The sequence below is a fragment of the Perna viridis genome, chromosome 7 (assembly GCF_037379345.1).
Source record: "Perna viridis isolate PV_CMFRI_1.1 ecotype Kerala chromosome 7, ASM3737934v1, whole genome shotgun sequence".
In the NCBI taxonomy this organism is placed as follows: domain Eukaryota; kingdom Metazoa; phylum Mollusca; class Bivalvia; order Mytilida; family Mytilidae; genus Perna; species Perna viridis.
Genome location: NC_142451.1, coordinates 41,687,646 through 41,705,353, shown reverse-complemented (window position 1 = coordinate 41,705,353; position 17,708 = coordinate 41,687,646). Strand labels below are relative to the sequence as shown.

The following is a 17,708-nucleotide window of genomic DNA, read 5'->3' as shown; positions in this document are numbered from 1 at the left end:
TTCCCTCAAAATCAAGCAATCTGATCTGTCGGAATTTCATTTGAGGAAATATTTGTAGAATCTTCAATTTGAGTTTATTCTTTATTTTTTTTTGTATGAAATCCAGGCTAGACCACCCAAACACTGCAGCGCGAACGTGTAGAGGAAGGATACAATTCAATGCAATTTGAAAAGGATTTCGTTTGATTTAATTGAAGACAAGGAAGCAATCAGATGTCGGTTTAAGTAAATGAGTTGCCCTCTATGATCGAATTGGGCTGTTTTGTCTGAAATGTAGGTTAGTCGATAGGCATGCGTGACATAGGAGGTATGGCATGCGAATGACATTGGGCCTGCACAAAGACAAGAGCGGGTAAAACATTTTAGGTCGATATGATAAAAGGCAACAAGAGGCGAAATTTCAGTGGGAAAGGGTGTGGTGGCGTACATCTGATACACTTTTCATTAGATCCGTGGTTGAAAGACTAGCCGATAGCTCTATTTTGTTATTATATCAGAAGAACAGTCTTTAGTCATTTATATTCATTGTTATCTTTTCCAGAATTGAAGCGGTTTTTGCACAAGGCCAGTAGATATGGCACTATTGATGCTGCGAACACATGATCTGTCATGGCAAGATCACGTGGTCAACATCGAGTTCATGGTTAACCCATCTCATAACCAGCTATTGCTAAATAAACACAAGACATTGGCATCAAAATGTGACAAAGTAAAAAGAACTTTTGATAGAGAACTGAAAACTGCTCATAAAAATATGGTGGTTGATGTACGCATGATGGAAAGAAAGCGGAGTGCTCTTGAAAAAAGAAAGGCTGAAATTATGTCTGGTAGAGGTGGACGGGAATTTCCAAGGTCACCTAAAGTAAGACCTAAAAACAATAAAAGACTAAACGAAACGCGTGGACAGTCAGCACCGCCAACGTTTTTGACAGAAATAAACAAAAGTAAATATGATATTTCGACTGCTACGCCAAGTATTGAAAGAGCGTCACCAGCAAGTCGTCCAAAGACGGTTAATGCACTACAAGGTTCCACACCGTCAACATCAAGCATGTCTCAGCATCACCATCCAGCATCAGAAAGTAAATCGAGTGCCCGGCGGAAGTCAGTTCGTTTCGAGAAGGACGTTAAGGACGACGATGATGGAAGCACGATACCTGAAAGAATAAAAACGTTTGTAGAAAACCAGATAAGCTTTAACAACCGTCCCATCTCGTCCGAAAAACAGCTAATGAGGAATTATCGGCCATTAGGGACTGGTAACCATTCACATATTTCAAACCGTTCCCCGCTGGTTGCAAAACGATATGACACTACGAAGTTAGAAATTGATATTTTAAAGAGTGCTTTCGATGATCTGTGCATAAATAATAGTTTGGAAAACTTCAAAAAACTTTCTTCTCTAGCAAACAGAGTCAAAACTAACTTTAAATTGGCCAGGAATACGTCCATGGTCCCAGCCATAGGTACAATAAAAGCGAGTCGCAAGTTTAAAGAGACAATTGGATATGAATCTACTACTTGGGCTTGAACAATTACAGCGATTGACGTTTATTTTAATACTGGTGATTCGATTGTTGGCATGGCAATTGCATTGGGCAAGAAATGTTGGAGTATTTGTTCACAATTAGAAATTAAAAGAAACTGATCGAGTTACTTAGTAATCGGAAGGCAATTATTGGACTGTTTGACGAATGTGCTAGTTCACCGAATGGAGGATTTAATATATGCCGTTGATTGTTTATGTTAGCTGTGCTGCAGTTATTGACAGAAAACAATACTCAGTATGGCAGATATTAACCCATTGGTCATCTGCTATGCAGGTTTAAAGTAATAAATCAGGCATGGTACTTTCTTTTAGTTTTGTCACTGCACAATGGTAATGATATGTTTATTCCCGTAGATTTCATTAAAAACGCAAAGTGTATATGGAAAAAAAATAAAAAAAAATAAAGAGAAAGGCAAACGAAAGCAAAACTTTAAAATGAAAAAAAAAAAAAAAACCTGGATAACAAATAAAGCGAAAATGCCCAGGACTTATCAATTCTAACAGTTTCATCCTTTGTTACATTTTTATTATTCCTCTCCTACAGTGAAATGCGAAGAACTTTCGTACATTCCTCGTCAACGGTAGCCACCACAATATCACCAACAATAACAAACGTGTTTGTCCCTTTGCACCAAACATGTGCGACTCCATACGGGTGTCTGAGATTTCTCAATCTTGCATGAGATAAGTGGATGTTAGATTCTTTATCTCATTTTTTTTACCTGCATAATGTACGTCACGACGTAAAATTGGGTCACTTAAAAACAGTATATAAACAAACTGCAAGAAACAATCAATCACCGGTTATTCGTGATAAAATTACTATTTTAAAAGAATTTTTTAACACATATTCGATATTGGTAAGTCATGGTCGTTCATTAATAAATTCTTTATTTAATCGTGCTATTTTTTTACGAGAAAGCGCACGAGTTCAGTCTCAACCAGTGGGTGAGAAAATCTCGCACAGCTAAAAATTATCTTACGTGAGAAAATTTAAATCTATTCTATTTTGTACGTTAGAACCGTAAGAAATACTCATGTCTTAAATCTTTCATCTTCAAAATAAGGCAGTACTAAGCTCCCGAGAGCAGTAGGCACATTCATGCGCGTTTACTTGAGCAAGTTTTCCGTATACAGTGCGCGCCTATGGTTCTTATTATCCAAGCAGTTAAGGTTTACACCGCAAGTTTCGTTTCGTTGAACTACATCGAGACCAATATATTGATATTGTTAGAAACTAGATTATACTAATCTTTTGATCATGCTAGATCCTAATTCGTAAACGTACGCTTCAGAATATACCGCAATATAAATCAAACCCAGTCCCGGCTCTGTGCTACAATTTTATGGAGATCCTGTCACGTTAACTATAAGTTTAATTTTATGAAATGCTTGATTTTAGCTCACATGGACAGAAGGCCATGTGAGCTATTGCCATCACCATGGGTCCTTCGTTAACTATTTCATCAAACAGCTTCTCCTATGAAACTACTTGATAGAATGTAACAAACTTAGTTGAAAAATTCTGGTATTTTTTAACAATCCTAAAAACAAACATGACCGTCGTTACTAAAAATGGACCACAGGGGTAAAATTGCAGAACTTAGGAAATAACTCAATAATATCGATTTGCGTTTTGCTGAAATCTGTTAACGAGTAAAATTGTTCAGCTCGATGGAATGGACCAACGCCAAATTTTCCAGAATTTTCCATTGACATTTAGCTATGGGTACTGAAACTGACTTTTTTCACCGAATTTTACATTTCCTACTCCGAAACAACGGGGTGGATTGAAACTTACCATAAATGTTCCGTAGAACATGTTTAACAATTTATGCGTGATGATTTTTGATCAAGCGAAAAACATGGCCACTATTCCTAAAAATATACCACAGGGTCAAATTGCAGAATTTTGTACTAAACCCAAGAACAGTTGGATATAGCTAAAATCCGACAGGGAGTAAAACTGTTCAGGTGTTGAGATGGACCTATGCCAAACTTTTTAAAAATTTTCAGATAAATCCTTTAACGTGATGAATGAGTTATGGTACTGAAATTGATTTTTTTACAGAATTTTTGTATTTCCAACTTCGAAATTTTTTCTTAACTACTGCGTGGAACGAGTGCCAACCTTGGCATGTACGTGTGTGAAGATTTTTGATCTGGCCAATGTTACAAAAATAGCGCACAATGGTGTCAAATTAAACATTTATGGAAACAATTCTAAGCAAATGGGTGGAGACAAATTCTGACCGGATAAAATTAATCAGCATGGTGAGACCGACCTATGCAGAATTTTTTATATAGACCAATGCCAGTCACTGCTCTTAAAGAGAGAAAAAAATGACCATGAGATTTACTTAATAGTATGAAAACCGGGTAGATAACCAAGATTCTTTCTATTGATTAAATGAAGAGTCCAGCTTCAGAAACCCTAGACTTTTTTTGACCAGGTGAGCGATTCAGGCTACCTGTTTCATCAACCCTAAAGGCTTGTTCATTAAAAGGGGTATATATCAACAATTATCCCGATGTTATAAAAAACTGTAATGCATAAAAGAGAACCCTCCCTTTTTAGCCCACCTGTTCGTAAGCCATGCGAGCTATTGCCATCACTTGGCGTCCGTCAAATGACCGTTTGGTTTTTTGATCCATCGAAAACCATGGTCATTGTTTCTAAAAATCTAACAGATAAGTCAGACAGCAGTTTTCTTCTTATACCTCCAAATCCGTACGATTTAACCTAATGCTGGCGTGGATAAGTGTTCAGCATGATGAGAAATATCTGTGGTCAAATTAACCTGTTGACCCATGTTGGAGTTATTGTCCTTTCTTTGATGTTTTCTGCTCCTTTTGATATTATTACTTTAAAACAAATCTTCTCACAAGAAAGTACTGCACAGAATTCAATGAAACTATGCTACTAAAAACCAAGACATTCTTTAGGATATACAGTAATTAAACAGTGTGGACAATGATAATACCATTACCATGTTCCTCAGACAAAAAAAATTTCAGTCCTTTCCCTTTTCCTAACGTGAATTGTGTATTACACACTTTTTACTCTCCCCAAATAGCAAAGGGAACATGGGTAGAAAATTAGACATCACCTCACATCGTGTCAAACTACATATTTGTAAGTTAATTTTTCTGGCAAGTATATAGAAATTGATTTGAATCAGGATAAGACAACTTGGGTTAACACCCAGTTACTGTATTTGTTCAATCTCAATTGAGTAAAGCATTCAACAAGAAAAATGTAGGGTACACCTCAACAAATACCACTGATAATATAGTAATGGCACTAATCAATAACTATAAAACAAACATCTTGTTCAATCATATTTATATTTGACCTGAAATCATTGGCATCACCATGGTTTCACAGTATACAGAAATTCTTCAAAACATTTACTATGTATCCACTAACAAAAACATACAACCAGCTTACAAGATTTACTTGTCATTTATGAGCTGCCATCCGACAAGTTTGTAGAAAATGAAAGAATTGCATGAAAACAATGAAGCATCAGTATACATGATTATTATGCATACATGTATTTCCTACTGATAACCCACAATTTAGCATTTCCACAAAGATTGTCTAAATACCCAATTTTGTAAACAAAAACTTCCCATAAGATTTTCAGCTTTGCCACCAGTAACAATCATATCAATATTATTATTCTTGTTCCAATTACTTTTAATTTTGCACCAAAAATAACCGATGTTTTCTTTTTTAATTTTAAAAATCATAAATCAAATTTAATCAATCAAAAATTGTTAATATTTTGAAGAATTTCCATGGTCCTACAACCTGATGATATAGAGAAGAGTGTTCCATGACACCAACAACATGATCCATGGTAGCATTCACAAAATGTATTCTAAAATGAAACTAAAACGTCTGTAAAAATGTAAACCATCGTAAATATTTATAATGGACACAATGATTTTTGGTCTCTTCGTCTGTTTTTATTCAATGATATGACAATGGTGACAACTGGTGGGCGATGAATGACAAAATGACAACAACTATTCACTTGGAACTCCTCATCCTTCATCTTCTCCATCATCATCTCCTCCCTCCTCATCTTCACCCTCCTAAAAAGGAATAAGAAGTGAATATTACGAGGATTTAGTGACAACCTTTAAAACAATAACACAGATAAGAATGGCATAAATTTAGTACAATTACATTAATTGAAGAGAGAGATTTGGCAAAAATAAGTACACATGAGTATAATTCACTAGTAGTTATTAGTTTTTTAAGACAACATTCCTCTTTTCAATTCCAGAAAGTGGGAAAAAATATAACTGAGATCACAAATAGTCAACTAATTATATTTTATATAATCAATAAAATTCCCTTTTAATTGTAATTTCCATTTGGAAAACCTTTCAATCCTGCTGAAAAGCATCATTTGCCATAATAATGAAAAGTACCACTGATTTTGACATAGAAGAAATTAAGTACACACTTAACTATTTCACAAAGATATGTTTTGTATCAATATTAAGAAGTATCTACTATTTTATTCATCAGATCTTTAAAAAATCAAAACAACCAAACAACTAACAAGTAAAAAACAAAAACAAATTTTGAACAGAACTCGGTCTACCATGTTTAAATGGATTATCACTTAATTCTTCCTCCTCCTCCTCTTCTAACTCATCAAAATCTTCATCCTCATAACAAAAATTGTGGTCAAGTCTTAACAATCAAGGCCAGGCCTTTTTGAAAGAAATCTACTTTCTACCAGCTTCTCTGCTATCATTACATGGTATATTATTCAGCACTTTTGGTACTTCCATTATAAAGACGTGATTGTGTCAACTTATGAGGCACAATCACATCATTTTTAACCAGGGGGAAAAATACCTCATTGTGAGAAGGAAAAATAGCATTCCCTTTTTCCTGGCCAATAGGATGGAAAGCCTTTTTAGAACCTTGCAAAAAATATGAGTTGAATTGGATATGGTTCAATATTGTTGAATATTTATATTGTAATGAAAATTCAAGTGGACAATTGATTTAAAAACTTGGACAAATTTCAGGACCTTCACATTTTGAAAGTAAATTAGAATCCTAAGTAATTTTCCATTCCAGGAAGTCTAATACCATTTAACCTAAACCATTTCAAACCATGTCATTAATCATTCCAACCCAGCCACAATCTTATTTTACTACAAGCAAGCCCATTACAAGTCAGATAATTTTTAGCTCTTACATTTGCTTTCCAACTTCTTAACCAATGCAAATCAGATTTACCTACCTTACAATGAAAAAAAAATATATATTATAAACTAATGCCTGATCAAAAGGGAAAACCATCTTTGCATTAAGTTAGGCTCTTATGAAAAATCATACACATGTAACCAAACATAAATAATCTTTAATGCAAAATGCACAGGGCTATGCACAACTCTTCTATCTTAAGGAATCAATAGTGTTGATCATACACTGACTTTACTTTTTTCATTTGCTTCTGATTAGCAGGTGAAGTCACTAAGTCAGTGTAGTACTGATACAAGTACTACATATTAATATATATAAAAAAAGAATATTCCATAGATATTTATACAATCCAGTTTTTTTTTAATAACCAAAACTTGCTGTCTTGTAAAGCTTATGATTGCACAACTGATATAAGAGAGAAATATTCAAACCGTCCCTTTTTTTTACCAGCAACACTATCACTCTTCAATTGCCATTAGATCTTCCTCAGAAATACTAGTCTTAAACTTGGCTGCAAATATCAGTTTGTAAATGTTTTCTGACATTTGCTTACATGTTGTGCCTAAATCTCTTCTGTGTATTTTGGATTAAAATTATAGAGGAAAAGTCCCAAATTTGTGCTTTCTTCGGACATTGTAATCAATTATCAAATTACTTTCACTTCATAAACTGACTAAACGATATCACAGCTCAGCCATTCACGGTGACGTACTAGGTGCGGGAAATTCAAATTCCCTAATTATGAATCACAATGAATTAGTTAAGCAAAGGATTTTTTTTTTTTCAATCTAATTTTCATGAACATTTAACAGATTAGTTTTGATATTCATGACTTGCATAATAACATAATCTAATACCAAGCCATTTACTTAGATCTATTGCACCCTAGTTGCAAAAGCAAAAATCAGATGCAGGGTACTTAAAAAAAAGAACAATTTAGTCCAGATTGTATAGATCTTGCATAATATTCCCAGTACATGTATGTACCATGTAAAAACAGATTATCTCCTTACATCATCCTCTCCTTCGAAGTCTTCTTCACCTTCTTCTTCCTCATCCATGAGACCCTCTTCATCTAAATCATCATCTAAAATGTAAATATTTTAGTTTACCAAACAGGAGGTCACTCATTAGGCCAAGAAAAAAAACACTGTTTTTCTGCGAACATGCTATTTAAAACTAGGGTCAGTAAGAAGACAAAATTTTTATTTAAAACACATTCAGACTTAAATAGTGCTTGTCAAAAAAAACAAAAAAAAACACTTTTAGACCAAAAAAAAAAAAAAAGAAAAAAGAGCATCTGTTGGGTAAGTGGAAGGCTGGTAGTACAAGTATTACTTCTAGACCTATAGACACAGAGTATCTGAACTAATATTCCTGAGATTTGATGAAATATTAAGGTTACACTCCTTGAAAACGAAGGATCAGATCTTAATTGTGACCACTGACATACAGCTTTTTGCAAATTAAGCTTGTTTGTCTTAATGGCACTGCATGTATATCCATATTCATAGGATTAAACTGAAGCATCAGACACCAGACTTGTTTACCAAAACTGGAACCCTCAGTGTGATTGATAGTATTTTTGGTTTAATCACCTTACACTGTGCTGCACAAACCTACTAGAGGGGTTTGTGGGCATCCACCCAAAGACAATTTAAAAATTTCCTGCATTCTGAGAGCATCTGCAAAATTTTTTTTTTGAGATTTATGATGATTTAAATATCCCAATTTTCTCCCAAGAATATTTGAAAAAAAAAATATATATACAGAATAAACCACTGACAACTCATAACAGAGTTGTCCTCTTTCATATACCTACGAAGTTGTATCCTATTTTGATGTATAAATGAAATATTGAATACATCTTTCTTGAAGGTACATGAAAGAAGATGAAAAAGCTCAATTTTGTAAAAAAAAAAATGCATAGGTAAATCGGTGTGAGACACTAATGCAGTGTTTTGTCTTCTGGTCACAACATAAAAATGCATATAAATTGTACTCTAGAAGTGATGTATATGTCAGTATGTTGGTATTTAGATCAGGTATCACTTTACATATGTGAAAAAAAATAAATTTCCATGAACATACCTCCTCCATCCTCTTCTATTTCTGAAGCCTATAAAAATTCAATTAAATGTAAACTAATGAGACAATCTCATATTGTATCAACAAGCAATCACTGGTTAGGTAGTAACTTTAGATAAAACAGATTTCACAAAGTCAATTTCTTGGACTGATCACAGTTAAGACCTTTTTATATTTTTCTCAAGTAGGTTCATTCGTACTACATTCTTTTTCTCTGAAGTGTTTTTTTTGGTAATTACTTTTGTTGCCATGAATACCTTTTTAACAGAGTTCAGTTGTTGTTGCTTATTTTCCTTTGTAACCGTATCTAATGATTAGCCAGGTTTACAATAATATTAACTGCAAATAAAATTATGTATTTTTCAGACATGATTTTACGAGGTCTACAAAGAGAGTGGAAATCTGCAAAACCAAAAGTAAATATTCAGTAAAAAAAAAGAAAAAAAAAGAAAAAAAAGAATTGTAACGGTAAAATCCGGATTTGAAATAGTGGAATTCTGCTAAAAAGCCATAAAAATCATGTCTAATTTTTATCGATGAAGTTGCATAATTAAGGCACTTTTTACACCTTTTTCCCTCTTTTATTTTTTCAAATGGCTGACACCAATAGAAAAGAAATAAACACCTGTACTGATCCAGCTGACACCCAAATTTAATGACTATGGTTTAACATTCTATGGAAGACACCTCATGCATTTCAGGATTACAGTAATTTACCAATTGAAAAGGCCCTTCTTTAAACTAGTACATGCTCAGCCAGAGTTTTATTGTACTAGCTCACAGAAGAAATGGGTGGTAGATAGGCATGTCACCCTACTCAGATACAATATTCTGACTCCAAGTCAGCCAGTCATCACTCTATTTTTTAAATACCTTGTGCATGCTTAGCAGAGAAGCAGTGACTAAAGTCTTTGGTGTCACTGGTAACCTCCCCACTGGAGGTGAGCATGTTACCTTGAGACCATCTTGTCTCATTATGATCTATCAATTTTACTATGATAATAGCATGTTGCAGAATGAAAGATAAAGAACTTGTACATGCCATCTTCCACACTAGAGACACCTTGCATTTTATATACAAAAATGATGGACGTTAGAAATGAACATATTCCCAATGTTTCACATCAACCTAAACTTTTCACCAGGATCTTAATATCCTTACCAGATAGTACTGTAATGGATTTGGCCATATATCGTCTTTTATAACTTCTCCAAGTTCATCAGCACCTGCATCACCATGGTCACTAAACCAACAGAAAAACGATTCCTGTTCTTCTAAATTTCTTTTTCTTCCACCTTTACTTGGTGTACTTGATTTCTTTGTGAGATCCTGTAAAAACATGAGTCAAGGTACATTTCATATCAATCTTTGGGAGAACCTGTAAAAACATGTGTCAAGTACATTTCATATCAATCTTTATGAGATACTTTAAAACATGCTTCAAGAAACATTATGTACCAATCATTCAATTTTTATTGAACATTTTACTCCCAAACTAAATCTCAGGCCACAATCTTTTAAAAAATAGCCACCGAAACGATATCAATGCCATGACTTATTTATAAATTTACAAAAGAAGATATTTAATGTACAGTTCAAAATCACTTCTATAGATTATAGATGCTTAGATATCTAGAGTTGTATAATGCCTTCCTTGGTATTGTAAATTTTCAAATGTTAAAGCCATACCACAGCATCTACATGTATATAATCTTCAACAATCTGCAATTATTTTTTAAGTTAAACATGTCCTGGTGATGAGAAGAATGGTGACATAACTGGTACATTTGCCTACCCACTTTTTGATAGATAGTAACGGAAAAAATCTATTTGTTTTATACTTCGAACCAAAAATCGTGTCAAAGTTAAACATGTATCAGAAATAAATTCAATAACAATAGATTATTCATTTAAATTTTTTTCAAGTGACTTGAAGAGCACAATAATTCTTACCATTCCAGCCTTCCATTTGATTGGAGTTGATTTCGATGATGGTTCACCTGTGTCATTTAGGTGGAACTCTTTTGATATAACATCATTTTCAAAGTACTGATTACTGGCAAAATGCTGTGAAGTAACATATGAGATATTAAGTAGCAGTCTTTGTAGGAATCATGCAAATTCTGTAATATGTGAAACACCCCCAAAAGGGGCCAAAAAAATTATACTTTTAAAAAAAAATGACAGTACAGTCGACTCCACTTAATCGCATATCGCTTTATTGCATATTTCGGTTATTAGCATAATTTTCTCCTGCACAAAACCATTTCCTATTATTCTATTAGGGAAAAAATCGCTTATTTGCATAGGCCTTGGAGGTGCATTTCGTTTTATTGCATAGAGAATTTTGCCTCGTCCAGGTAAAGACAGGTTTTCCCAAATTCTATTTGGGGTATTTTTTGTCCCTATTTAAATTCTTCCGACTACGAATGATTATCAATGTAAATTTAATTTTCTTTAATGAGCTGAACAGTTTTGAGTGAGCTTGGGTTACTAGGCATAAATATCATATGAAAATTAAGTCATTCATTCAGTACAATGTCTAATGAAATTCAACTACCCTAAGGTGCCCCATACTATCCACACTTCATAGGAATATATCCAGGTCAATGACACGTATAATAAACAACTATCAGTGTACAATGAATAGAGGAATAAAAACACACAATCCTGGCTGAAATATGAAATATGGGATTTTCTTTCGTAGAAATGTCAGGAAATTACTTGACTATTTATAGATGAGGAACACATGCTTTTACTTATAAATACACACAACGTAAAGAAGGTCAATAAACGAAGACAAACACAATATATATTATTATTTATTGATAAAAGAACAATACAATGAGAAGGTCTATAACAATTAAATACCAGATCAGAAATGTTGAACAGTGATATCCCTGGTTGATCCACTATATCGTCGTCTTACCTAACTCACACTTCCGGTAAAATCGTAATTTCGGTTATAAGAATAGCCCGGTTATTTGCATAATTTTTACTGGCAAATAGGCTATGCAATTAAGCGGAATCTACTGTATTAAGTCCACTGATGAAAAATATTTGTCAATTCATCAAAATAACCTCTCCATTCATGACATACATGTACATAAGATTCACTCTTGATGCATGTATGAAGCAGGTTTTCAGCTCTAGTCTGTCACTTTCATAAAATAATAAAGTACTACTCCAGAAACAGATATTTTATTTCTATCAAGGACTTTATATTACTATTCTCAGATAGTCCCTGTCCTTTATGGTCTAATTTATCTTACAACATAATTTTATTTTTTTTTAATTTAACAAACTTGATTCTTTTTTTTTCAACTGATAAAATTTCTAGCAAACTACATTTTGTACCATGGACCATTAATTGTGTTCCTGCTTAATTATCTTGATATCTGAATAGTATTTCCTTAATTAGATTTTGGGAATCCCCATTCTATTTGTTTACCGCTTTTCCCGCCAAAAAGTCACATGGCAAAAGTGTGAACAAATGTCATCCATATTCTTTCATTTCTGAGTGTTTAGACATTTTCTGATGGGATAATCATTGTTAAATGGATTTAATACATTCTTTTATTAGGTAAGTCTGTTTCTGAATGTATCACATGGTTAAACAGGGCTATGAAGCTTGTATGTAGCCATGTGCACATGGCCATAATTGTGTTTACCTTTGACCAGTTTTGATTGGCTCAATAATATATTTATATTTGATTGACACCTCCCATGATTATATTGTCACTCACCGTCGTCTGGTCTAATTACCATTAATTGCCTTAAGTCGTAAATTGGTCATGGTCAGTTAACTCTGACCAGGTGTCAACATAATTTGATAATTGGAGAAAATATCCCTTACTGATAAGCTTCCTATCAATTTTAATATACAAAACTTAGGTGCCAAGAAAATTGTCAACTGGTTATTTTTATCGCCATATCAAATAAAAAATCGCAAATTGCGACATTGGCGAAGCCCAGCTCGACCCCTGCCAAGGCTAGTGAAGTGATGTGTACTTTTCTTGTTATGGGCTAGTTGTTGAGAATTTTGAAGGAAAGGACTGTAAGTATGGATATAGTGCTTGCCTTTAGCTTGTAAAAATTGATTTGGGCAAGTGAAATGATATGTACTTTTACTTGTTTCAGGCTATCTGAATCCAATACTATCTACAATTTGGTCTAGTCTTCGAGAATTCTGAAGGAAAAGACTGGACACACAATCCTAGCTTGTTCCAGATTTGAAAATTGGCCCCTTGTTCCTAAATGGTTTTGGTCAAAATTTTCAAACTCAATCCAAACTTTATTTTGATAGTAGAGCACCTTGTTTTGATTGTAGGTTCCTGACTATTAAGCTACACAGAGAGAAACAGAAGACACAGTAATGGTGCACATGCTTGTCTATCAACTAGTTTTCTTTTTATAGGCATTTATAGCCTGCATGTCTGCCTTTTCTACAGCAACCCATATACAGTTTGCAACATTATTAGCTTCATTAGGCTCATTCAAACGGGTAAAAGTAAACTGTCTAACACCGAAAAAAGTCACTACTTCTCCGAATGACAATGTAGGAGTAAGATAAAAATTATTTAGAGACATTACTTTACATAAATCATTGTTTTTCAAATGATAATCGTCACTATCGTGCTATTCATAGAATATATTAATGAAAATTCTTGAATTGCTAAATGGAGCTAGACATTTTATTCCTGCTTTTAATTGGGTACACTGTTTAAAAGTCAGCAGCAAAATGCTGGCAGTACTGGCACTGGAGGCAGCAATTGTTGTTTTAAATACCTGTACAGGAAGAGTTTAGAATTTCCAGAATTTCTAATAAAAAAGTTAGGGTCGGTCAGAAGACCATAAACGCACATTATTTTAGCCTTACCCAATTGCATGGGACCCTGGCCCGTTCCTTTCTTATCAAATACAAATAAGACAAGAATAATGCATATTCATGTACATTGTATGGATGCTAAACCATTCTACCAATCATTCATCACAATCCCTTGAGCAGTTTGAGAGCTGATCTTAGAAGAGTGGACTGACAAATGGAAAGACAAAGATTTTTGTACTCCAAACTTTGTAAGCAGAGCATAAATACACTTAACCAGTGCCTGTCTTTCATTTGAAATAAAATCATTTAATCACTTCACATACATACTGTTATAATAACAAATACTTACAAAATTTATTTTGTAACCTGACTTTATGTCTTCAAATTCTTGCACTTCAACTTTTGTTAAGAACTGTAATGCTTCCTCATCTTCTTCATTTAAAAGTGCTGATACCTGGGGATGATTTACAAACTGAAAACTGTTAAGGAAATTTGAAGTGCGTTAAATTGTGAACCGTAACTTATAATTTGCCTCTTTAGTTTAAATATTATATTAATAAAACAAATGCATGTATCACAGTATAACTTCAGACAATGACACAAATAGGCTTGCAACAGGAATACAAAGAAGTATAAAAGTAGTGTGTTTCATATTAAAAGGATACAGCTGTCACCCAGAAATTTGGAATTTTTGCGATGAGGTCAGATCTCTTCTGAAAGTATGGTTGTCGTAATTTGTTGTACTTTTGTTCTACTTTGAGGATCTCTTCGCTTGCTTGTTCATTTAATCTGTCTATTTCATTTTGTACTTCATCTATCTGTTCTATTGCCTCTTGCTGTTCTTTGTCTGAAAAAAAAAAAAAAAAACATCAATTGACAATAACTGTCAACTTGCTAGTTTGAACTACTTCTCAGTTGAAAATGGTATTTCAACATTAGTGCACATACGTCTAAAATATAGCCATCCTATTCCCCTTGATAGTGGTATGTTAATACAGGTATTGTATGAAAAATATTCATTTCCACTGTCAAGCTAAAGGGAGGCAATTCAAGCAAAACACATCAAAATGAAACTATATTTATCAAAATCAGCAATCAATACAATACCACTTTAAAAAGCTATCACATAAGACAATGGTATCAATCAGAGATGAATTGAAGGACTGAAAATCACTACATCACTGATTATTTCTACAATGTATATGTACAACCTAAACCACTCATGTGCAGAATAATAATCTGCCTATTCAGGCCATCCAAAAGTTTATCAGATTAATTGTTCCCTTAACACTTCAGCCTAGCAAATAATAAGTGCGGATACAAGGAATTTTCATAAAATCACTCCTAACATACAATATCACCGGAAGTACCACAAAAATAAGCACGTGTTTGTGGTTCATAAAAAAATACGAAAAAAACCATCTCGGTGCTATTAAGATGTATTCCTTGTGAATTAAATACTACAGTACAAGAAAAATGAGACAATGCGGTGAGAAAAACCTCTCCAACCTGCCGTGCTTTCAAAATATACGCTAAGCGTCAATTTAAATAGATGAACAAAAGAAGCCGATTTTTTGCACATGGCAAATCAAAACAATGTGTATTTCTCAGCTGTTCAGGTTGCGAGGTACATGTTATGCATTTAGAGCGCGATCATTTATTTGGTATTAAGGTTACTTGATGCTTAATCTTTACCAGCTTGTTCATCTGCAGCGTCGTGGTTGTTTTTTCCCTCCGGCTTGGTGACTTTTGCAGGAGTCGCCATTTTGCTTCTTTCTAAAGGATTGCTCATGCGCATTGTTTATCGGAAGTCCTGTAACGCGCCAAAAGAATAAAGAAAAAGATATATGGCGTCTTTGATACTGATAGAAATACCATGGAAATTATTTTCTAATGAATTGTCACTTTATATTTAATGAATTATTGTCTTCAAAATTTTAGAATAAAGGAAGTATTTTTTGAAAAGAGGCCCTCAATTTTAGGCGTTATTTATCATTTTGTTGTTTCATAAGTTAAAAATACTCATTAAAATGTGGAACGAAACTTTCTTAATATGATTTAAATATCCCGTTATTGGAGAAAATTGCTTAATGTTAGAATTGTTTCAAATTGTAGGATGCATAAAATTAGCACTGAAGACTTTAAATCATTTTCAGTAGCGGTTCCAATCCCTGGATCCCCTTAGTTCGAGATTTTCGGTTAATTTTGTACAAAGTTTTCATTCAGTTATACTTTTTATCCACTTTTTTGATAGCCCCAAATCAGTTTTTCCTAGACCCCTTTTCGAAATCTCTGACCTGCACCTGTTTAATTTGATTAATTCTTATAGACATCATTTTAGGAGAAAGAAAACTCATCCCTAAACACTGAAACACTTGTGCTAATAGTCGTCATATATTTTTGTTTTTATACAAAACTCGTTAGTTACTATGATAAAATTATACAGACACAGCATCAGAAACATTTCCATGCTAATTAAGCTAGGGTAAATCCTGTCTCGTGTGATAAAGAACTAGGGGTTCTTAATTTTCACATTAAATTTTACATCTAACTAATGAACTCGTTCGTATTCTTAACAATAAAAAATCAAAGTACTGAAATACTGAGCCAATGAAGCCTTCATAATTTGCCCTGTTTCTAACTACAATCACATTTCAAATTATAGAAAAAGGATTGTAATGTATTAAAGTAAGGAAAGTAATTTTTTACTTTTTTATCAGTTAGAAGCTCGATACACATTGAAAATATATACATGTCAGTTTAATCTCCCATGCTCTTTTTTTTTAAGTTCACTAAAACTACATAGCTTTTGCTTACCATAGGATTGAACCAAATATATTTACAGCTTCTAAATCATGTAAGCACAAAGACTCTTTTAGTTAAACCACTGTTGAATCCTTTGTCAAAGCAGGTAAATTTGCCATTTTTTTTGTTTTTTGTTTTGCTGTCTACTATCAATATGAATTATGACCATACAATCTGTCCAGAGCATCAATACAGTAGTCCAGCCAGTAAAAGGACATACTGTAATTCTATCCGTTTACCCCAAACCAAGGTTCTTTCACTTATACTGAATAGAGCTACTAACAGAATCCCGATAAGGAGCAGTTTTTAGGGACTCAAGAAGGGTATTCACGACTGTAATAGAAACAATTATTATTAATAGTGATTTTTTAAGTCATAACAAAAAACAAAATAAAAAGAAACCATTCCCCTCATTATTTAAGAAAACAGATTAAAATATTTACGTATTGATTTCAATTGTTGCTGAATTATAAATAAAAGTATTGCGCTTGCGAAAAAAAATCTTATTCGAACCCCCATCCTTGTGTGTCTATAAGGGGTTTTAATTTCCATGAAAATTATAACGAGTCTCGCACAGACGGTACGAGTAAGGTAAAGCTTACAGTGTTTGCTTATATAGGCAATGCCTACTGCATATTAAATATAACAGGTATAAAGTTGATATACCATATAACCATTTTATAACATCAAATGAAATCAGAAAATTACAGAGAAAAGGCATAAAATGTTGGCTTGTAACGTTACCTCTAAATCATTCAGTTATAACTATCAGAACCTTACTTTCTACATCACAAAATTAAACAAGCAACATACAGAAGAATTGACATGTTGCTTGTCTGTTTAGATGGCGGGGTGATGCGAAGGTAATAACGGGCTGACTGGCACAGTAAAAAAAAAAGATTCATTTTGCCTTGAAGATTAAAATATATAAACCTTTGTCTCTTTAACATTACTTTTTGCTATTTTAAGTCTACATCTTGAAATTATCAGGCAAATTAAAGGATATATATGTATTAAGATTTGACCTGATGCTCTACCGGAAACATTAATCTGAGGGTCATTAACTTACAGCTTAAACTAGTTACTGGAAAATCTGTAAAGCTACCTGTAATTTCATTAACCTTGCTCTTAAAAAATATGGCGATAGAATATTATGGGTAAAGAAGGTTAAATATTCGTGATATTACCCACCTTAATT

General features: G+C 33.4%; 2 protein-coding genes across 4 annotated transcripts; one reads left to right on the top strand and one right to left on the bottom strand.

Moving 5' to 3' along the window:
• The first annotated feature begins 545 nt into the window (after positions 1-545).
• Positions 546-1,726, top strand: LOC148612750 (uncharacterized). The gene has a single exon (XM_088590550.1). It carries the CDS (start codon positions 575-577, stop codon positions 1,529-1,531), a length of 957 nt encoding a protein of 318 aa, XP_088446676.1. The 5' UTR covers positions 546-574; the 3' UTR covers positions 1,532-1,726.
• Positions 1,727-4,878: 3,152 nt separating this feature from the next.
• LOC148612749 (protein SET-like) lies at positions 4,879-15,523 on the bottom strand. 3 transcript variants are annotated; one of them, XM_088594457.1, is made up of 9 exons: positions 15,401-15,523; positions 14,371-14,552; positions 14,055-14,177; positions 10,831-10,944; positions 10,039-10,206; positions 8,880-8,907; positions 7,802-7,875; positions 6,172-6,238; positions 4,879-5,653 (listed from the first exon to the last, which is right to left on the bottom strand). In XM_088594457.1, exons 1-9 carry the CDS (start codon positions 15,501-15,503, stop codon positions 5,646-5,648), a joined length of 867 nt encoding a protein of 288 aa, XP_088450583.1. In that variant the 5' UTR covers positions 15,504-15,523; the 3' UTR covers positions 4,879-5,645. The 3 variants fall into 3 exon arrangements, with proteins under 3 accessions (XP_088450583.1, XP_088450585.1, XP_088450584.1); XM_088594459.1 differs by lacking the exon at positions 6,172-6,238 and having other exon boundaries at positions 7,776-7,875; XM_088594458.1 differs by lacking the exon at positions 6,172-6,238.
• Positions 15,524-17,708: the final 2,185 nt, after the last annotated feature.